This window comes from Pituophis catenifer, unplaced genomic scaffold (genome assembly GCF_029215685.1).
Source record: "Pituophis catenifer annectens isolate HBS135680 unplaced genomic scaffold, rPitCat1.0.hap2 SCAF_7, whole genome shotgun sequence".
NCBI lineage: Eukaryota > Metazoa > Chordata > Lepidosauria > Squamata > Colubridae > Pituophis > Pituophis catenifer.
In genome coordinates this window covers 8,411,985-8,435,671 of record NW_027256887.1, presented here as the reverse complement: position 1 = coordinate 8,435,671, position 23,687 = coordinate 8,411,985, and the positions used below count along the sequence as shown (strand labels likewise).

At 43.5% G+C, this 23,687-nt stretch overlaps 1 protein-coding gene across 1 annotated transcript in view; it reads right to left on the bottom strand.

Moving 5' to 3' along the window:
- The window catches only part of CD9 (CD9 molecule), a 53,968-nt gene that overhangs the window by 14,903 nt on the left and 15,378 nt on the right, over positions 1-23,687 (bottom strand). The window contains exons 2-4 of the mRNA XM_070946681.1: positions 8,798-8,900; positions 2,210-2,307; positions 812-886 (exon numbers count right to left, since the gene is read on the bottom strand). Of these exons, the coding sequence (XP_070802782.1) occupies positions 812-886; positions 2,210-2,307; positions 8,798-8,900 (276 nt within the window). The remainder of the gene's footprint in view (positions 1-811; positions 887-2,209; positions 2,308-8,797; positions 8,901-23,687) is intronic.

Below are 23,687 nucleotides of genomic sequence, written 5' to 3'. Positions count from 1 at the left end.
CTCCATCACTGGAGGTTTTTAAGAAGAGACTGGATAGCCATTTGTCTGGAATGGTATAAGGTTCTCTTGCTTGAGGAGGGAGTTGGATTAGAACAGGGGCCCCCAATCAGCAGCCTGGCCTGTTGGGGAACCAGGCTGCACTAACAGTGGGTGAGCGCATGAATTTCCATTTGTGTAAGAGGTGGGGTATGTGTGCAAGCATCCCCTCCTCCCTATCGCCGTGGGGCCGCAGAGCCAAAAAGCTTGGAGGCCGCTCCACTGGAAGACCTCCAAGGCCCCTTCCAACTCTATTATTCTGTTATTCAGCACCAAGGACCAGTGGTGAGTTTCATAATATTTTACTACCGGTTCTGTGGGTGTGGCTTGGTGGGCGTGGCTTGGTGGGCGTGACAGGGGAAGGATACTATAAAATCTCCATTCCCACCCAACTCCAGGGCAAGTATACTGCAAAATCCCCATTTCCTCCCGATCAGCTGGGACTCGGGAGGTAGAGAATAGACGGGGGAGGGGCCAGTCAGAATTTTTACTACCGCTTCTCCGAACTACTCAAAATTTCCGCTACAGGTTCTACAGAACTGGTCAGAACCTGCTGAAACCCACCTCTGCAGCAAAGGTATATTTGTGTCTGGCTTCCTTGATTCAGAAAAAACAAACAAACAAACCAGAATAACATAACTAGTCCGGTCAATTTTGGATATCTTTAGAGTTTTGTTGTCCTCAGTTTGAACTGTGGCTCCCCACCCCCGTCACCCCGAACCACGAGGACACGCTGCTGAATTTCTGAAGGATACGTATTTGAAAGTTCTCCTACCTTTTCTTTGTTGGAAAATCCCAAGATGGCAGCTGCGACTTCAAGAGCAAAAATGACGAGAAGGAAGGTGAAAAACTAAGGAAGAACAAGAAGAGACATTTGTAGCGAGGCCATCATGACTGAACATTTTGGACCAACGCAGGAGGATTACTTAACCGTCTTACAGTTCCCAGGATAACATTTAAACACTGAACGCACTTTGTATGTTTTGTCTCGGCTAAACAAGCAAAGGCTTCAACGATGAGTCAAGTGACTTGTTAGGGTAGCCAGATGGGCTGAAAGTAAATATTTTGGCATATAAGGATGAGAAGACCCATCATTTCAGTTTTTATACCGTCTTTCCTTTCAGAGACATTCAGAGCAGGGTACCTCCAAAAAAAGGCTAACAACCAACTCTAAGAACAGTTTGATAAAAGCAATTGACCAAAAGAAGCTCCTTTAAACTCAGCCAATCAATGGAGAGTCTTAAAAGGGCAGCAAAATAGCAGCCATTCATCAAGCTGAAGACTGATCCGGACAGGGAGTAGCACACTTAGCATCCTGCCACGTAGAGAGGAATAAGGCAGGGGTGAAATGCTCCTGGATTGGACCGGATCGTCTGATCCGGTAACGATTTTTCCCTGTGGTTCGTCGATCCGGTAGCGATCACTGCCCGGGTGTCATTACTTCCTGGTTTTAACCAGGAAGTAATGTTTTTTTTTTTTTTACCTTCTGTGCACACGCAGAAGTTTTTGCGCATGCCCAGAAGGTCTGCGCACGCATGTGATGCATGCGCTTCCGAACCGGTAAGGAAAGTAAGTAGATTTCACCCCTGGAATAAGGCCTCCTGCCTTGGACAGGTGTTTGGACTCACTAGAAAGACCTCCAAGGTCACTTCCAGATCTGTGATTCTATGACGCACTGTTTGAAGACACTTAGAGAATAGCCTCATAGTGAGGTCTTGGACACTGAAGCTTTTACATCAACTTGTCTTTTTTTTTTCTCAAGCAGGGAAAGCTTACGTTTGTTTTTCCAAGTCCCAATCTGGATTTGAGCTTCCAAATTGACTTCTCTCTCTCTCTCTCTCTCTCTCCCTCCCTCCCTCCCTCCCTCCCCCCCTCTCTCTCTCTCATGATCTGGGCCAAGATCAGACCATCGTCTTTGCAAAAGAACTTCCTGCTGAAAAGCAGGGAGAAGTTATGCAAATAGAAACCAGTTCTGTGGCACAGACAAAATCCTAACACACATCACTCGCTGCGTTTGGAGCCTCTCTGGGCCATGCGTAATGAATTAAACATGTTTCCAAAGGCTCTATTTTTAGACTGGGGGAAAAAAATGTGAAAGCTCAAGGAGGGAAACGGTCCAACTTTCTCACCCTGGTGTGTGTGTGTGTTTGTGTATGTCGGTGTGAAGACTTACCAAGCCAAGCATACACTGGGACTCCTGTATTGCTCCGCAGCATCCTAAGAAGCCAACCAGCATGATGAGGGTACCAGCACCGATGAGAATGTAAACCACTATGGAGGAAAAGGAGGAGGAGGAGGAGGAGAAAGAGGAAGAGGGAGCAATAGGAGGAGGAAGAGGGAAGAAGAGGAAAAGGAAGAGGGGGGGAGGGGGAGGAGGAAGAGGAAAGGACAAGGAGGAGGAAAGGAGAAGGGGAGGGGGAGAGGGAAAAGGAGGAGGAGGAAGAAGAAGAGAGAAGGAGAACGAGATGGAGGAGAAGGAGAAGGAGAAGGAGAAGGAGAAGGAGAAGAAGAGGAGAGAGGGAGAAGAAGAGAAGGAGAAGAAGAGAAGGAGAAGAAGAGGAGGAGAAGTAGAGGAGGAGGAGGAGAAGGAGGAGGAGAAGGAAGAGGAGGAGAAGAGGAGAAGAAGAGAAGGAGGAGGAGAAGAAGAAGAGGAGGAGGAGGAGGAGAAGAAGAGGAGAAGGAGAAGAAGAGGAGGAGGAGAGAGGGAGAAAAAGAGGAAGAGAAGAAGAGGAGGAGAAGGAGAAGAAGAGGATGAGGGGGAGGGGGAGAAGAAGAGGAAGAGGAGAAGGAGAAGAAGAAGAATTGTTATAATACATGGAAACTGCTAAGGTCCTTAATCCTTCGGGCACCTTCTGTTAATGGGTTCAACCAAAGCAGCATTGACCTGGCAAGGAAGGACACCTAGCTCTGGTTTTCTGGAGGCCTGACTGGGGTTCCTTCTGTTTGTGGATCTGCTCCCGGCCATCATCCGTGTCTTAACTGCATTTACACCAATGGCTGTCATCTTTCCTTGCACCGCCTAATTACTTTGGTGGTCCTTTTTGTCCCTTCTTCTCATGTGGAATGATGAGCACTTCGGCCTAGTGGTTAGGGTGCTAGCCTAGAAACGAGGAGGCTGTGAGTTCTAGTCCTGTCTTAGCTAGAAAAGACAGCTGGGTGACTGCGAGCCAATCACTAAGAGACTATGAGTTCTAGTCCCGCCTTAGGCAGGAAAGCCAGCTGGGTGACTTTGAGCCAATCACCAGGAGACAGAGAGTTCTAATCCCACCTTAGGTATGAAAGCCAGCTGGGTGACTTTGGGCCAATCACCAGGAGACTGAGAGTTCTAATCCCGCCTTAGGTATGAAAGCCAGCTGGGTGATTTTGGGCCAATCACCAGGAGACCGAAAATTCTAATCCCGCCTTAGGTATAAAAGCCAGCTGAGTGACTTTGGGCCAATCACCAGATTTGTGAGTTCTAATCCCGCTTTAGGTATGAAACCAGCTGAGTGTCTTTGGGCCAATGACCAGATTTGCAAGTTCGAATCTCACCGTAGGCAGGAAAGCTGGCAGGGTGACTTAGGGCCAGTCCCTCTCTCTCAGCCCAACCTACCTCACAAGGTTGTTATTGTGGCCAAAACAGAAAGAAGGAGTATAATGTATGTCTGCCACCTTGAGTTGCTTCTAAAGTATTAAAGGCAGGCTAAAACTCTAATCAATGAACTAATGGGGGTACAGGTGGGCTTGCTGAATTTGGGGTGTTTTAAATTTCGTTTTCCGGGCCAAATTATTTCATTGTATTTTAATGCTTTTTAACATTTGTATTATATGTATTTTATCTGGCTGTTCACCGCCCTGAGTCCTTCCGGAGTAGGGCGGCATACAAATTCAATAAATAATAATAATAATAATAATAATAATAATAATAATAATAATAATAATAATAATAATAATATAGGCTCCCCACTGCAATCGCCTATCAAAATTCACTCACCAGACCTACCGTTTTAAATTTCTTTTCTAATGATTTCCAAGATGGAAATAGGCCATTTTCTGAAGGGCAACTGTGCATCTATTTATTTAATGAAAAGAAGGACTAGGGGAGACATGATAGCAGTGTTCCAATATCTCAGGGGCTGCCACAAAGAAGAGGGAGTCAAGCTATTCTCCAAAACCTCTGGAGGCAGGACAAGAAGCAATGGATGGAAACTAATCAAGGAGAGAAGCAACTTAGAACTAAGGAGAAATTTCCTGACAATTAGAACAATTAATCAGTGGAACAACTTATATTCCAGAAGGTGCAAATGCTCCGACACTGGAAGTTTTTAAGAAGATGTTGGATAACCATTTGTCTCAAGTGGTGTAGGGTTTCCTGCCTAAGCAGGGGGTTGGACAAGAAGACCTCCAAGGTCCCTTCTGACTCTGTTATTCTATTCTATTCTATTCTATTCTATTCTATTCTATTCTATTCTATTCTATTCTATTCTATTCTATTCTATTCTATTCTATTCTATTCTATTCCATTCTATTCCATTCCATTCCATTCCATTCCATTCCATTCCATTCTATTTTGCAGAATTGCCAGGTGTTACCAGGATAAACAATACTACCATAGCAGCTTCAGCTATTATTCTCTTCCATCCCCCCCCACATCCACCTGCAAAAACCAGTTGCACATTTTTTTTTCCCCCTCACATAAAGGAAACCAAGGACGTTTGCTTGCAAAATGCCAGTAGAAAGTATTTTATCTGTTCCTGGCTGTCTGCTTTGCAAACATTCTTTTATTATCTTTAGGAAACCACTTCCTGGTTGACTTCAAAGGAAATCTTGAGTGTTTTCTGGGCATGCCTTAAAAAAAAAAATGCTGCAGGAGACCTCACACAAACTCTTGCCGCTGAAACAATAACAAGAAAAAAGATTTTGTCTTTGTTTGGAAGAGCTAGCTAATGTTTGTGCGTGCCACTTTTTTTGTTTTCAAGTTCACACAGAAGCTTGAAAGAAAAGCACCAATTATCAGCGGATAATTTTGCTCAGGTCAGCACTGCTCGGAAACTCTTTCACCGCCCTCATTCAGGGTTATTTGCGAGACATTTTCTTGCATTAAAATTGGTTTTTATTCCAATGACCAGCATTGTATCATGTTTCCCCAAAATTAAGACCCTGTCTTATATTTTTTTGAACCCCGAAAATAAGCGCTTGGCCTTATTTTCGGGGAGGTCTTATTATTTTGGGGCGTGTGGAGCAAGTCGGGACTCCTCTTGCCGTCTTACCTGATTTTCAGCTCTGTCTCCCTAAGCCTAACCAGAGGAAATGGCGGGAACAAGCTGCGCATGTGTTTAAATATTTTCAAGGAGGGCTTATTTTCGGAGGGGGGGGTATTTTAGCACATTCACTGAAAAGTCCGATTGGGCTTATTATCAGGGGATGTTTTATTTTCAGGGAAACAGGGTATTTGTCAGGAATTTAAAAAAAAAATTAAAACAGACGAACAATTCTGAAATGTGTTCAACTTTAAAAGGAATTCTACAATCCCCAAAGCCAAAACCTCTGGGTTCTTCACAGGGAAAATGGAATGAAAAGAATTTGAAATGTCCGAGTTTTGAAAAAACCTCAGCCTAAATCAAAATTTTGGCCACTGGTAGCTGGACCAGGGCTGCAGAATTCCAACTAGTTAAAAAAAAAAATCTCTGTATCATTTTGCAGCCTTTGATGTTTCTCTGTATATGTGGGTATGTGGGTATATGCATAACGATTATCTTTTGAGAGCTGAACGCAATGAAATTTCATTTTAATGTAATCTATTCCATTCCATTCCATTCCACATATTCTATTCTATTCTATTCTATTCTATTCTATTCTATTCTATTCTATTCTATTCTATTCTATTCTATTCCATTCCATTCCATTCCATTCCATTCCACTCCACTCCACTCCACTCCACTCCACTCCACTCCACTCCAATTCTATTCTATTCTATTCTATTCTATTCTATTCTATTCTATTCTATTCTATTCTATTCTATTCTATTCTATTCTATTCTATTCCATTCCATTCCATTCCACTCCACTCCACTCCACTCCACTCCACTCCACTCCACTCCACTCCACTCCACTCCTATTCTATTCTATTCTATTCTATTCTATTCTATTCTATTCTATTCTATTCTATTCTATTCTATTCTATTCTATTCTATTCTATTCTATTCCACTCCATTCCATTCCATTCCATTCCATCCTGTGGTGAAATTCATTTTTTTTACTACCAGTTCTGTGGGTATGGCTTGGTGGATGTGGCAGGGGAAGGATACTGCAAAATCTCCATTCCTACCCCACTCCAGAGGAAGGATACTGCAAAATCCCCATTTCCTCCCCACTCTTGGGGGGAAGGATATTGCAAAATCTCCATTCCCACCCCACTCTGGGGCCAGCCAGAGGTGGCATTTGCCGGTTCTCCGAACTACTCAAAATTTCCGCTACCGGTTCTCCAGTACCTGCTGGATTTCACCCCTGATCCCATCCCATCCCATCCTATTTGTATTTCTCCTGCTCACATTAAGTCATTTTATCTTCTTGTACACTGGGGAGCTTGCAGCCAATGTTATGGATACCACCCAGCCCTCCGCTTAAGGGTCGTCTTCCATTCACCACACATTTTAGAAGCCATCCAAGGGTCTTCGCTGGATAAAGCTGGGCAAATATTTGTTTTCCTGGGGGTTAAATTCTCCTCCTTATTTTTCCAACTGATGAATCCTCCAGGGAAAGATCGAAGGGAAATGAGGTCTAGGCCGAAGAAGAACTTCATGGCTTCAAAATCTAAGGGACCGGTTTGGACAAAACTCAGCGGCACTTTTTTGTGCGGCTGTTGATAAAAATAACATCCGATGACGGATATGGCACAAGAAGGAGAAGAAGATGAATGTTGCAAGGAATGTGGCCATCGATGGGGCCCCTTAAGAAGGACAAAGTCGTGGATTAAGCTTCGTGGAAGCTACAGAGACATTTAATATACTGGTGAGTTTTGTTGGTGGAGTCAGGAATACAAGTAGTCCTTGATGTACAATAGTTCATTTAAGGACCATTCAAAGTTACACCGGCACTGGAAAAAACAACTTATGACCGTTTTTCACACTTACAGGTGTTGCACCATCCCCATGGTCATGTGATCAAAATTCAGACATTGGGGGTCCTCCGATCCCCTTTTGCGACCAACTGACGAGCAAAGTCAATGGGGAAGCCAGATTCGCTTAACAAACGTGTCACTAATTTAACAACTGTAGTGATTTGTTTAACACCTGTGGCTGGGAAGGTCGTAAAATGGGACAAAAATTCACTTGACAAATGTCTCATTAGCAACAAAAATTTGGGGCTCTATTGTGGTCGTAAGTTGAGGACCAACTGTCTTCTGGGACTGCAAAGATGGGGCTAAGGTTGGTTGAAGTGTGCAGAAGGAGAGAATATGAGATTATGGCCAATATAGCAATTGGCCATAGCAATAGCACTTAGACTTACCGTGTTTTCCCCAAAATAAGACCCTGTCTTATATTTTTTGAACCCCAAAATAAGCAGTTGGCCTTATTTTTGGGGAGGTCTTATTATTTTGGGGTGCGTGGTGCACGACGGGGCTTTTACCGTCTTACCTGATTTTCAGCTCTGCCTTTAAATATTTTCGGGGAGGGCTTATTTTCGAGGGGAGGCTTATTTTAGCACATGCACTCAAAAGCCCGGTTGGGCTTATTATCAGGGGATGTCTTATTTTCAGGGAAACAGGGTATATATACCGCTTCATAGTGCTTTTACAGCCCTCTCTAAGCGGTTTACAGAGTCAGCATACTGGCCCCAACAATCTGGGTCCTCATTTTACCCACCTCGGAAGGTTGGAAGGTTGAGTCAACCTTGAGCCGGTGAGATTTGAACTGCCGAACTGCAGCTAGCAGTCAGCTGAAGTAGCCTGCAGTACTGCACTCTAACCACTGCACCACCTCGGCTCTTGGTATGATGGACTGTGGACATCACTCTGACCGGCTTACACTCCAGGCGGTCCCAAGTTTGAACAAAAGCATCTGCCACTCATAATCTCTAGTGCAGTGTTTTTCAATCTTGGGAAGTTTAAGATAGCTTGGCTTCAAGTCCACCCATCTTAAACCTCCCAAGTGTCAACCCTGAAGCTGACCTGGCCGAAGCCATCTTGGACGCTTCAGTGTTGCCACACTGGAGCTGAGGGACAGGGAGGAGGGAATTGAGATAGCTGGGGTTTTGTAGCCAAAACAAAATACTTTCTCTTGGGAATCAAGGACATTTCCACAGCTGGTCAGAGAGAGGAGGAGTGAAGTTGCCAGGCAACCAGACGGCATCCTGATTGGACCATGTGACTGAGTGTTTGGGAAAGAGGGAAAACTTTTATTTTTAATTAGGTGAAAACCACGGGAACATTAAGAGTTGGTTTTCACCAGCTTGTGCCAATATGATATGTCCAATAAAACTATTATTTGAGGAACCTGCTTACCTTGGAGTTCTGTTTGCTACAGGTGTATTACTTGTAAACCTGATACCAAGGTTGAAAAACTACTGATGTTTAATCTTCGGTCTATGTGCCTAGATTCTTCCCCCCCTTGATCTCGCATAACTTAACAGGAACCCAAGTTGAACTCTCAAGATACATTATTTAATTTTCAGCCCTCTCTACACCAGGAGCTTCTTCTTCAATTATTCTCTGCGTCCTCCCAATAAGCCTTAAGAAGCAGCTGCTTCTCTATCCAAACCTGAAGAAGATCTTAATGATTTACCTGTGGTGAAAGCTGTAGTATCTTCTTCTGATTTGAAGATTTCTTTGGTCTGTGGATCAAAGCGAAGCCATAGTCCAATTGCGAGGACAGCTGTGCCAGCAAGCTGTGGAGAAGAGAAGACTGTCAGATGTAAATGCCTTATTCTCTAATATGTAAATAATGTATATATGGAACATCAGGGGTTAACTTATTCTTTAGACTTTAATGTATTCATAATTTACCACTCCCATTCCTGGCTCCACCCCTTGTATATATAAGGAGCCATCCTCCCCATTTTCCTTGCTTCTATCTTGAATATTCAGCGAATATAGAATGCCTATTATGATTAAAGAGAATTATATTTAAATCTCTAACTTCTATTATCTTTATTGAGTCTGATCCTAAAAATATTGCAACAAGCTGGTAGCAGAGGATGGTTAATTGACTCAATAAGTAATTAAAAATGTCCAAGAAAGATAGGCCCAACACCAGGGCCTACAGCAAAGAAATAGAAACTGATCAAGAGATGATCAACGAATCCACTAATGCGGTTTCGAGAGAATCCGAAGAATACACCACTGAAGAAGAAGAACTGATGAGTGAAAATAACGACCAGGAAGAAATTGAGATAGAAAATAACGAACTCAGGTCAGAGATATTAAAGATACTAAAAAGCCAAAAGAATGATGAAAGCCTCATCGCGGACCTCCAAGAGATGCTGAGGAACAGCGGAGCAGCGAGAGAGAAAAACGTCATTAAAGAAAAACCCAAAGATCAAAAAACTGTGAGTGAAATGACTACTGAGAAAATAGTTGTAAAAAAGAAAAGATGTGACCTCGCGCGAAATTTTGAATGGCAGCCATCTTGGTTTCAACGAACTTCAAAAGAGAGTGAAGCAGAGCCAATCAAAACGCTCAGTTCAAAATTTCTGGCGCGAAAAACGCTATCAGACGAAGAAAGTGAAAAAGAAGTCTCAAACTCTTCAGATGAATCAAAATCAGAAAGTGAAGACGATTTAACAAAGTCTCAAGTAAAGTCAGCAATGAAAACGCTTTTTGCTGCTTTTGGGCCAAAATTGAAAATTTCCAAGACATCAACGAAGAAGCAAGAAATCAAACCGACAACTCAAGACCTGCACGCTCCCATCCTGACTTCAAAAACGACGACACCCGAGCCCAGAGAGCCATGCCGATTCCGTCCTACACCGCAGACAGAATCGAGTGCCAGCGCACACAAGAGAAAGAGAAGAACCGTCGCCATCACCAAAGCCCCAAAAACCGAGCCAGAGACCGACTCATCTGAAGAGAAGCGGATCGAGAGAGCTGAAATGGAGAGAACCTTCCACAACGGCGCCAAAGAAGAAATGAGCAACGCGCATGTGCAAAACTACGTAGACGGCCCCGAAAGACTTGAACTGGCCAGAGAACCGCGCAGACTCGTTACAAGCATCCCAATGCCGTTCTGTAATTTCCTGCACTTGAGAGACCACGGACTGCCTCAGGTTGTAAGTAATGGACAAAATAATGTGGGGAACTTACCCAGTGACTTCCCAAAACTTAGAGTTGATGGCATTAATTTACAAGAGTGGTACCAACAGCTTCAGGTTATTTTCATGAAAGAAAATTTACTATTCTTTATAACTAGTCCTCCAAGAAGACCTTGGACTTTAAAAATAGATTGTTTACATCATAGAGCATTTTTCATAATAATTTCTAGCGTGTCTCCTGCAATGTATCATAGCATCAAACCAAACCTAACTGTATCAGAAATAATTCAATGCATGTTTAATCTATTTCACAGCGATAGCGTAGCCACAACCACAAGAATGTCTAAGGATTTCTTTTCTTCTAGAGTGAAACCAGGGGTTTCTATAAGTGAGCATTTGATAAATCTAAACAAAATAAGAGCTGAGCTGCAATTGAGGGGGGAAGTGATTTCAGATCAAACAATGAAAAGTGTTATTATCAATTCACTTGATCCATCATGGGATAGCTTTATGTCACACTTAGATACCATTAATTTGGGATATTTATCAATAGAAAGTCTATCTAACAAATTGATAGCAGAAGACAATTCAAGAAAAAATCGTTCCAGTAACCAAACAGAACACAAATCTTTTAGGAAAGTAGTCTTTCAAGATAAATATAATGAGGCCTTTAGATGCCACAATTGTGGATCCAGGGAACACAGTAGAAGAGACTGTCCCAAAGTCCCAAGGGAGAGACATAGGCCAGAATATAGGAGCAAATACAATTACAGACAATCTTCCACAGATAGACACAAATATAGAAGTCCACCAAATTACAGAGAAAGTAGAGGGGGTAGAGAAAATTCAAAAGAGAGAAAATCTGGGTCACTAAATGGGCTAAATAAACAAGACAGCACCAGAACACAACAAGATGAGAACAATAATTGGCTTATTGATTCTGGTGCAACAAATCACACCACTAACAACAAAAGTATATTATCTTCATTTACAGAAGATAAGTTTGTGATAAAGGTAGCTAATCAAGAAAAGGTTCAAGTATTAGGCAGAGGAAATGTGACCTTGCCTGGTTTAGGGAAAATAGAGGGGGTATTATTAATCCCAGAAATACCTCACAACATACTGAGTGCCATAAAACTAAGCAGAGAATCTGGCATCAATATAGTTTTCTCAAAGGGGAAAGCAACTATAGAAAAGAACAAAACAAATGTAGGTACTGTGATGATAAAAGGGGGTCTACCCTATCTGATAACCAAAGAAAGATGGTTACATAACATTGATTCAAATATGGAAGATTGTATTGAAGCAGATGATGAAAATGTCAGTAACAGTGACAATGATGAATGTAAAATAACTCATGATAACAAAAATACACACAATGAAAAGAAACCAAAAATAGGTAAACCAATTCATGATGAGTGTGCTCACATCTTACATAGGAAGTTAGGACATGCAAGCTTTCCCGTAGTACAAAAAATGACTGAACACGCAGAAGGTGTCAAAATAAAAAATTGTGAAAATTATTTGGAATGCTCAGTATGTAAATCCACCAAACTAAAAACCAGTCCCAGACCAAAAAAATCTAACAGATCAACTAACAATATTTTTGATTTGGTACATATGGACTTAGTTGGTCCATTAACTCCATCAATTACCTATAGAAAACGTTACTTCCTAACAATAGTGGATGATTACAGTCGCTATGGTTTTGTTTACACATTAAAGCACAAGGATGAAACCTTTCAGAAATTTAAGGAATTCTACAAACGCATAGAAACACAGCATAATATCAGAATAAAACAAATTATGACAGATAGGGGATGTGAATTCATGTCTAAAGAATTCTCCCAATGGTTAAAGGATAGAGGGATGCTACATTTCACGTCCAATCCATTTTCTGCATTTCAAAATGGGATTGCAGAGAGAAAGAATTCCACACTACAAACCATGATTAGATGCACATTAGAGGATGCTGGTTTAGGCAAACAATTTTGGTCAGAAGCCTTACATTATTCAAATTACACTCAAAATAGAACATGGTCCAGTATTGTGAATAAGACACCATATGAGGTGATGTACAATAGAAAACCCAAATTAGCACACATGCACATATTTGGAGTTACTGCAGACGTACACATACCTAAACAATTGAGGAGAAAGGGAGAAAACGTATCCAGGAGATTAAGATTCATGGGATACGAAACTGGAACCAAAGGGTACAGATTCATTGATAATAATAACAAATTTATAGTATCCAGAACAGCTGTGTTCCATGAGCAGGCCAATTGGTCTAAATTGCACCTTAATGAAATATTTCCTAATAAAAGCAAAGATAATATATCTTGCGAGGAAGGAACAACAGAAAATCAAAATATTAACAAAAGTAAGAACAAAACCAAAACTTGGACAAATAGCCAGCATAAAATAAAGACAGACACATTAACAAAAAAGGAAGCCAGATATTTGCATGACAACCATAGCAAACCTGAAAGAAATATTAGAAACAATAGAAACCAAATACCAAATAAATACAAAGATTACATAATGCATATGGATGGAGAACAAATAACACCTAATACATATGAGGAAGTACTGAAACTTCCCCGTGAAGAAAGAGAAAAATGGGAACTAGCTATGGAAAAAGAGATGGAAAGTTTACAAGGATTAAATGTATTCACACCTGCGATCGCACCTAAGGATAAAACAATTATAGGTACCAGGTGGATTTATAAAATTAAGAATTTAGAAGGAGGTAATACCTTATACAAGGCCAGACTAGTTGCACAAGGTTATGCACAAAAATATCCAGAAGACTATACTGACACTTATTCACCAACAGTGAGAACAGAGAGTGTCAAAACAGCTCTTGTAGTAGCATCTGCACTCAATCTGGACGTGTTTCAATATGACATACAGACTGCATACTTACACGCAAAATTAGATAAAGAAATATATGTAAGAGCACCACACAGTCAATACACTAATAAGAACGAAATTTGGTTATTAAATAAGAGTCTGTACGGATTGAAGCAATCTGGCAAAAGATGGTACGATTGTTTGGTAAAGGTACTTAAGACCATGGATTTCAACGCCACCACTGCTGATAACTGTTTCTTTGTAAAAAAGAGTAATGATCATATTGAATTTGTATTAATTTATGTGGATGATATTTTATATATTGGAAAGCATAAAGAGAGCAGGGAAATCTTTGTAAATAAGTTAAACGAACACTTCTCATTGAAATCACTAGGTAGAGTGAATAAATACCTTGGTGTACAAATTAACAAAACTAAAAGGGGATTCAAACTTACTCAGAAAGATAAAATCATTGAACTCCTAAACAAATGTAACTTAAATAATGCCAAAACATGTGACACACCTATGCAAACTGATTTTCTTAGAAACACTGATGAATCTTCCCCTGAGTTTAAAGACAACACATTTTACAGATCAGTTATAGGTTCGCTCCTTTATATATCTAATTGGACTAGGCCAGATATTGCATTACCTCTCAATTTATTGTCAAGATATGTTAGCAAACCAACCTTGTATCATTGGGAAGCTGTCAAAAGAATTTTAAGATATCTGAAAAGTACATTAGATTTTTGTTTAATACTGGAACCAAATAATGACAAAGAACCAAAAATTACTTGTTATGCTGATGCAGATTGGGCTGGTGATACATCATGCAGAAAGAGTACCTCTGGTTATGTTTTTCTATTGAACGATTGTCCAGTTTACTGGTATACTGGTAAACAAGAACTGGTAGCCACTTCTACCACAGAAGCGGAATATGTTTGCTTGTCTAAAGCTGCAAATAACCTTGTATGGTTCAATGATTTGATCACAGATGTTTGGAAGAAACCTACTTTACCATTTATTATGCATGAAGACAATAAAGCGGCCATTGAAATATCTAGATCCGATGCAATTGGACAAAGGTCCAGGCATATTGATATAAAATTTAAGCACGTGAGACAACTATCTCAAGACGGATTCATCAAAGCAATACATTGTGATACTTCTGAACAATTAGCTGATATATTAACAAAACCCTTACCTTCTAAACAACACAAATATTTAACTTCTAAATTATATGTATTATATTGTCCTGAATCTGAATGTAACTGGTGTTGTATAACGAACCGGCATTTAGAGGGGGATTTGTCAGATGTAAATGCCTTATTCTCTAATATGTAAATAATGTATATATGGAACATCAGGGGTTAACTTATTCTTTAGACTTTAATGTATTCATAATTTACCACTCCCATTCCTGGCTCCACCCCTTGTATATATAAGGAGCCATCCTCCCCATTTTCCTTGCTTCTATCTTGAATATTCAGCGAATATAGAATGCCTATTATGATTAAAGAGAATTATATTTAAATCTCTAACTTCTATTATCTTTATTGAGTCTGATCCTAAAAATATTGCAACAAAGACAAAGAGATTCCATGTTTGACGTGGCTTGAATTCACCAGCAGATAGGAAGAAAAAATAGTTAGAAGCGGAGGTACATTAAAATGGATCCAATCAAGCCCAAAGAAGCAACCTAGAACTGAGGAGAAATTTCCTGACAGTTAGAACAATTAACCAGTGGAACAACTTGCCTCCAAAAGTTGTGAATTCTCCAGCACTGGAAGTTTTTAAGAAGCGATTGGACAAAACATTTGTTTGAAATGTTATAGGCAGTGGTGGGATTCAGCCGGTTCGTGTGAACCAGTAATTAAATTGCTGGCTGGCCCCCGCCTCTTCCCGCCCCTTCCAGAAGTCACCACCTGCCCCATATTGGCACCCAGGTAAGTGCAGGGAGACATCCTAGGCCCAAAATGGGGCACAGGAGGTGGCCTCCCCCGTGGCCCATTTTCGCTCCCAGGAGGCTTCAGGGAGGCCTCCTAGGCCCAAAATGGAGGCGCAAGGGTTTTCACTCTCAGGAGGATTCAGGGAGGCCTACTAGGCCCAAAATGGGGCATGGGGGAGCACATCCCCCCACAGCCCGTTTTTGCTCCCAGGGGGATGCAGGAGGCTGAGTGCTGCCTGTAACACCCCCTGGCCACGCCCACTAAGCTAGGCCCACAGAACTGGTAGTAAAAAAAATTGAATCCCACCACTGGTATAAGGTTTCCTGCCTGAGCAGGGGGTTGGACTAGACGACCTCTAAGGTCCCTTCCAACTCTGTTATTCTAAATTCAAATTAACAGGAACAACGGAAGCAAGGAAGTGTCATTATCGTGTTGCATCTGCAAAATGAACCCCTGTTTCACCCCATACCAGAGGTGGGTTTCAGCAGGTTCTAACCAGTTCTGGAGAACTGGTAGCAGAAATTTTGAGTAGTTCGGAGAACCGGTAGTAAAAATTCTGATTGGCCCTGCTCCCATCTATTCTCTGCCTCCCGAGTCCCAGCTGATCGGGAGGAAATGGGGATTTTGCAGTATCCTTCCCCTGCAACGCCCACCAAGCCACGCCCACCAAGCCATGCTCACAGAACCAGTAGTAAAAAAATTTGCAACCCACCACTGCCCCACACGATCCGTCTTTCACACGGAGGATGGGAAGGGGGAATCACAACAGCAGATGGCTCAGCCAAAGAATCTACTTCAGGGTGTCAAACTCGATTTCATTGAGGGCCGCATCAGGGTTGTTTTTGACCTCAGAGGAGGGGCTGTGTGTGTGTATGTGTGTGGCTGAGGTGGGCGTGGCCAGGGTGGGTGTGGCCAGCTCAACGTCACTCATATCGGGGGCGCTTGTGGCGGCTCTTGTGCTCCGCCAGCGAAAACGGCCTCCCAAGGCCTCCTGCAACGCTCTGCCAGTGAAAACGGAGCTCCGGAGGGACTCAAAGCTTCATTTTCACTGGCAGAGGCACTGTGGGGCTGCTCCTTTGCTGTTTCCACGGTGGCCCCGTGGGCCTAATCCAGCTCCTGGCCTTGAGTTTGACACCCCTAATCTATATCGTTCTCGGTAGACAAACTGCAATCGCTCCTGTCTTGGCCCATATTCCTCTTTTTTTGCGGTTTTGTCGTGAGGGATTCTTTTTGGTTTCTCTAGGAACGTGACGAGAGCTTGGGAGGGATCAGAGCTAACTATGGGCTTCCTGAACTGTGCCTCCAGGAGTTGTAGAGGGTGGATTGACGTTACACAGGGAAAACAGACCTGGAACTTGGACCTAGTTAAGTACTTATCAAACAGTTCAGCCAGATGGCATCGCAAAAAACAATAGGCTATTTATGCAGTTTTTGCAATTACCTGGGAGCCAGCATGGAGGAGGCATTCAAGATTTTAAAGTGCACTAACCGTGGATTATACACACTGTAATGTGAGCCGGGTTTGAGTGACAGCCTGACAGAAAATGGGATTTAACTGCCGATTATGGGAATTTTTTTTTATTTAGTTTGTCAAACATGTACAAGATAACAGGTAAAAGCAGGGGTGAAATACTCCCGGTTCGGACCGGATTGCCCGATCCGGTAGCAGGTGGTTCGGAGAACCAGTAGCAAAAATCCCTGCCCATCCCCCATGCCCAGCTGAGCCACACGATCATCAGAGGCTTTAAAAAAAAAATTTAAAAGCATTTTTTTCTTCGGCTGAAAAAATGCTTTTAAAAGTAAAAAAAAAAAAAGCCTCTGATGATCGCGCAGCTCAGCTGGGATCGTCAGAGCCTTTCAAAAGCGTTATTTTTACAACCTCTTCGGCTGAAGAGGTTGTAAAAAAAATGCTTTTAAAAGTAAAAAAAAAAGTTGGTCATGCCCACCCAGTCACATTACCCGCCCCCCACAAAACCACGCCCACACAACCAGTAGTAACAAATTTTACATTTCACCACTGGGTATAAGTATAAACATGGACATGAGCACAGGAAATGAGTACTAATAAACGGGGACAGTAGAGCAGGGACGGTAGGCACGCTGGTGCACTTATGCACGCCCCCTTTACGGACCTCTTAGGAGTGGGGTGAGATCCACGGTAGACAGTTTAAGGTTGAAGCTGTGGGGGTTTGAGGACGAAACCACAGAGTCAGGTAGAGCATTTCAGGCGCTGATCACCGCGTTGCTGAAGTCGTATTTTCTGCAATCGAGTTTCGAGCGGTTTACCTTGAGTTTGTATCGATTGTTCGCCTCAATGGTTGAACCTCAAATAGTTACAAGGTGAATCCTCATTGCTAATCTCCAGGCTGCATTTGATGGGACCAAGATGCATAAGTCTAAAATTTAACTATGGTGGCTGGGAATTAAAGGGAGACAGATCCCAACAATTATGGCAGCTATGGCCCTTTTATGACTTGTGGACTTCAATTCCCAGAATTCCTGAGCTAACATGGCTGGATCAGGAATTCTGGGAGTTGAAGTCCATAAGTCATAAAAGGGCCATAGTTGCCCACCCCTGAATTATGGGGGGGGGAACCTTACAAGAGTAAGTAAATCAGGTGGAGATACTCAATAAGACACCTAGACTCTAAGTTTTTGCAATGACCTGGGAGTCATTCCCTGACACCTGGAGGTGTTTGAGTGCCTGCACTCAGCTCAACTGTAGTTCCACGTGGATGACGAAAGTCCAACTTTTCCATTACTGAGAACGTCTGCCCCTCCGATTTTGAGCCCCCTAGCAGTTTTGACAGTTTTAAGTCAATTTCACAACCTTCTTAGTTTATTTTTCTAGTCTAGGCAAGCAAGGAACCCCCCCCCCAGGTCTTGCCTCATCAGCCTCTTAGCTGAAGTACATCATTGTTTCCCCAGCTGATTTCCACACTGCAGTCTGGAGCCATTGTCACAACAGTGGAGAAAGCACGTGACGGTAGAACAATGGATCATGTCATCATTGCTGATTTCAAAAGAAGAGGAACGCAGAAGTAAATCCGAGTAATAACAGGTTAGGGAAATACAATTCATTGTGTTCAGTGAGGCTTGCTGGGCCTTGGTGATGCCGTGATTAGAATGGTTAAAATTCAGTACGGCAGGCTAACTCTGCCCAATGCCAGGGGTTCCATTCTGGTGGGGCTCAAGGTCCTTCCATCCTTCCAAGGTCGGTAAAACAAGGATTCAGATTGTTGAGGGGCGGAGTGAGATGCTGACTCTGTAAACTGCTTAGAGAGAGCTGTAAAGCAGTACATAAATCTAAGTGCTATTGATACTTCTAGTTAGCACTATTCTATCCTGCCTTTATGTGGGACGCGGTGGCTCAGTGGCTAAGATGCTGAGCTTGTCGATTGAAAGGTCGGCAGTTCAGTGGTTCGAATCCCTAGTACGGGGTGAGCTCCCGTTACTTATCCCAGCTTCTGCCAACCTAGCACTTTGAAAGCACGTAAAAAATGCAAGTAGAAAAATAGGGACTACCTTTGGTGGGAAGGTAACAGTGTTCTGTGCGCCTTTGGCATTTAGTCATGCCGGCCACATGACCATGGAGACGTCTTCGGACAGCACTGGCTCTTTGGCTTTGAAATGGAGATGAGCACTGCCCCCTAGAGTCGGGAATGACTAGCACATATGTGCAAGGGGAACCTTTACCTTAACTTGCCTTTAAGCAGAGTGTTTATGTGTGTGTGTGTGTGGGGGGGTAATCCTCCTTTAATTGTACCCCCTCCTTTCCATACACAAGCCCCCAAAGACCTTGAGAGATGGCTGAACTGAAAGGATGGTTAAATCTCAGCTTGGTGGTTGAATGGGGAGGCCTTGAACCAGTGGAGAAATACATTTTTTTTTACTACCGGTTCTGTGGGCGTGGCTTGGTGGGCGTGGTGTGGCTTGATGGGCGTTGCAGAGGAAGGATATTGTAAAATCTCCATTCCCACCCCACTCTGGGGCCAGCCAGAGTGGTATTTGACGCTTCTCCGAACTACTCAAAGTTTCCGCTACCGGTTCTCCAGAATCTGTCAGAACCTGCTGGATTTCACCCCTGCCTTGAACCAGAGTCTCGTCACCCCACTTCATGGCTTCACTTCAAAATCTAAGGAGCACATTCTGAAATCCAAGGAGATTCTGGGGACTCCAAATTAAGAGAACTTAAGAACCAGGATGGGACCAGAAGCCGCGAAGAAAATAACCACCGTTTGTAGAGGAGAAAGGGAAAAAGAAAGCACTGCAAAGCAGGACAATTAAGTCAATGAATTAAACGTTGTCATGGTAAGGAAGAACACAGAGGAACATAAAAGAGCTTTCGGGAAATCTGGGTTGGGTTGGTAGAACAACGGGAAGCTGGCACTGGAGCGGCCAAAATTAAACAATAATTAAAACGAAGCTGAGACTTGGAAAACAATAGCAGTGGAGGAATGTTGTCACTTCTCCCTAAGGAACAACAACAACAACAACAAAAATGACATTTTTCTGGGACCTCTGCTACCAACAGAGAACAGCATGAGAGGGAAGAGGAAAGGGGTGCCCATCGTCACAATTTCAGAGGTCCACTTACAACACATAATGCCCCCACAAGCAAATGGATCCTTCCTATGCAGAGATAGATAAGGAGGAGTTGTAGTTTAAATTCAACCACAGTTTACCAATACAGGCTTACACACATACTGTGTGAAGCTGAACATTCAAGACAAGTGATATGTTCCTCAAAAGACACTTCCCAGAAGTCGGGGACTCTCCTGATGTTTGGTCACAGTTCTCACCATTGCAAACCATCATGGTTTCTGACTAGCCAGAATCGATGGAAGTTTTAGCCCATCAACCAACATAATCCAGCCAGTCTTTCTGTCGTTCTTTTGCTAAACCAAAGTTAATCCATGACTCAACGTCTAGGTGTCTATTGAGTATCTCCACCTGATTTACTTACCCTTGTAAGGTTTTTTTTTTCTCCCATAATTCAGGAGTGGGCAACTATGGCCCTTTTATGAGGACTTCAACTCCCAGAATTCCTGAGCCAGCCATGTTAGCTCAGGAATTCTGGGAATTGAAGTCCACAAGTCATAAAAGGGCCATAGTTGCCCACCTCTGCCATAATTGTTGGGATCTGTCTCCCTTTAATTCCCAGCCACCATAGTTAAATTTTAGACCTATGCATCTTGGGCCCATCAAATGCAGCCTGGAGATTAGCAGTGAGGATTCACCTTGTAACTATTTGAGGTTCGACCATTGAGGCAAACAATCGATACAAACTCAAGGTAAACCGCTCGAAACTTGATTGCAGAAAATACAACTTCAGCAACAGAGTGGTCAAGGCCTGGAATACTCTACCTAACTCTGTGGTTTCATCCTCAAACCCTCACAGCTTCAACCATAAACTGTCTACCCTGGACCTCACCCCACTCCTAAGAGGTCCGTAAAGGGGGCATGCATAAGCGCACCAGTGTGCCTACCGTCCCTGCCCTACTGTCCCCGTTTATTAGTACTCATTTCCTGTGCTCATGTCCATGTTTATACCAATACCTGTTATCTCGTACATGTTTGACAAACTAAATAAAAAAAAAATTTCCCCATAATCACCAGTTAAATCCCATTTTCTGCCAGGCTGTCACTCAAACTTAGCTCACATTACAGTGTGTATAATCCATGATTAGTGCACTTTAAAGTCTTGAAAATCTTCTCTATGCTGGCTCAGGAATTCTGGGAGTTGAAGTCCACAAGTCATAAAGGGACCATAATTCCCCACCTCTGATCTACATCAACTCAGCCTCTGCTGGCAATAGATGTTAAACCGGTCCATCTAAAAAAAGCCACACAATGTTGCATAGGCCCCGCCCCTTTAGAGTGTGCATTGTGACATTATGTGCACGCCCGAAGGGAGGGCCTTTCCGTATCGTGCCGAATTTGTGTGCAGCCAGAGTCTCGAATGCCATGAACGAAATCCACACCTACTCTACTGTTCCATGCCCAACCAGACTGGATCCACACCAGAGGTGAAATTCAGCAGGTTCTAGAGAACCGGTAGCGGAAATTTTGAGTAGTTCGGAGAACCGGCAAATACTGCCTCTGGCTGGTCCCAGAGTGGGGTGGAAATGGGGATTTTGTAGTATCCTTCCCCTGGAGTGGGGAGGGAATGGGGATTTTGCATTATCCTTCCCCCGGAATGGGGTGGAAATGGCGATTTTTCAGTATCCGTCCCCTGCCACGCCTACCAAGCCACGCCCAACAAGCCTACAGAACCGGTAGTAAAAAAAATTGAATTCCACCACTGATCCATACATGATGCCAAGGGTGGACATCATGTCCCAAAGGTGATCTTCCAAAAGTTAACTGGGCTTACAGCCTCTGACTTACATCTGTTCATTTAGTGACCATTCCAAGTGTCAACAGCACCGAAAAAGTGACTTATGAACATTTTTCAGAGTTACAAATTTAGTAATATCTCCATGATCCTGTGATCAAAATTCAGAGGCTTGACACCTGACACATATTTGTGACAATTGCAATGTGCTAAGATCATACGATCCCCTTTTGCGACAAGCAAAGTCAACGGGGAAGCCAGATTCACTTAACAACCGGGTTATGAAGTCATCAACCGCAGGGATTCGCTTCACAACTGTAGCAAGAAAGGTCGTGCAAAACGGTGCAAAACTCACCCCGCAAATGTCTCACTTAACAGCAGAAATTTTCGGCTCAATTGTGGCCGTACGTCGAAGAGTATCTCTTTGGGTTTTTTTTCCCCTTTGAAAATGTTTCACTTCTCATCCGAGACGCTTCTTCAGTTCTAACCTTCTCAGGTTAGAACGGAAGAAGGTTCTCGGATGAGAAGCGAAAGGTTTTCAAAAGGAAAAAACAACAACAACAAGTTAAGTCCTTTTTTTGGAAAACCGCCTTTGGGACAAACCCCGACCTGGATGATTGAGAACCTTCGTAAACATGGGGACATCGCGGTTCAGTGTGTGTGATGCAGGGGTGGGGCTGCTGGGGGTTCGCAGGGGTTCGGGAGAACCTCTAGCTAAAATTCTGTGCAGTTTCGAGAACCCCCAAATCCCACTCCTGGGTGGCTCTGCCCACCCCACCCCTCCCAGGAGTCCTCACATGCCTGTTTGGGATGCAAGTAAGTGCAGGGAGTGCGCGGAGGCTCGGGAGGGTGAAAAACGGGCCTACTAGAAGTTCAGGAAGGCCGTGAACAGGTTTCCAGCCTCCAGAGAGCCTCCGGAGCCCGGGGAGGCCATTTTATCCCTCCCGGAGGCTCAAGAAAAGCCTCCGGAGCCCGGGGAGGCCATTTTATCCCTCCCAGAGGCTCAAGAAAAGCCTCTGGAGCCCGGGGAGGCCATTTTATCCCTCCCGGAGGCTCAAGAAAAGCCTCCGGAGCCCGGGGAGGCCATTTTATCTCTCCCGGAGGCTCAAGAAAAGCCTCTGGAGCCCGGGAAGGCCATTTTATCCCTCCCGGAGGCTCAAGAAAAGCCTCCGGAGCCCGGGGAGGCCATTTTATCCCTCCCGGAGGCTCAAGGAAAGCCTCTGGAGCCCGGGGAGGGCAAAAACACCCCCCCCACACACACACACACAACGTGGTGCAGGAGGCTGACTACTCCATGCCCACCATGGCCACACCAAGCCAGCAACCGGGCAGAGAACCCCTTGCTAAAATTTTTTGAAGCCTGGTGCGATGCCATGTGGTTTATTCAGTAAGCCAAGGTTAAACCCCAGACAGCTCAACAGACAGAAGCACTGTAATTTAACATCAGCTGTCTGCAATTAAAGTAAGATCGAATCTCGCCAAGCTCAAGGTTGACTCAGCCTTCCATCCTTTCTAAGGTAGGTAAATTGAGGACCCAGTTTGTGGGGGCAATAAGCTGACTTTGTATAAATATACAAAAGTATGAAGGCTATTGCTTAACGCACTGTAAGCCGCCCTGAGTCTCCGGAGAAGGGTGGCATATAAATCAAATTAAAAAACAAAAACAAAAACCCGCCAAACGTAACACATTGCGCAACCACACCTGGGAAACCCAATGACTTCTCCATTTCTCTCGCCCTCTTCCCGGTTCATGCCTCTTTTACTGGAACCGAAGGGGAATTTCAGAATGAGAATCCTTGAGAAGGTGGAGATGGAAGCCAGATGATAGGAAGGAAAGCTGTCTACCTTCTCCATGCCCTGGAGGAAAGGGGTGGAAGACGCTTCTGAAGAAGACCAGAGCAAGGAAGAACAGCTGAGATGCAGGAAGAAGCCCAGCCTGTTCTCCAAGCAAGAAAGACCCAGCTGCTTGGTCCTTCCCACCCTTCAACAAACCAAGAACGATGGGAAGTGAAGGAGGAAGCAAAGAAAACCAGAAATCTTGTTTCCAGCTCCCTCCCCTGGAACTGGCTTCCCCTTCACTAGCTTTATCTCCTGCACCACAACAGCAATCAACACAACAGCAATCAACACAAAGGAGACTTGCATAGTACAGTGGTCTAGAGCACCCTGTCATTAACACAGCTGCCTGCAATTACTGCTGGTTCGAATCTCACCAGGCTCAAGGTTGACTCAGCCTTCCATCCTTTCCAAGGTAGGTAAATTGAGGACCCAGTTTGTGGGGGC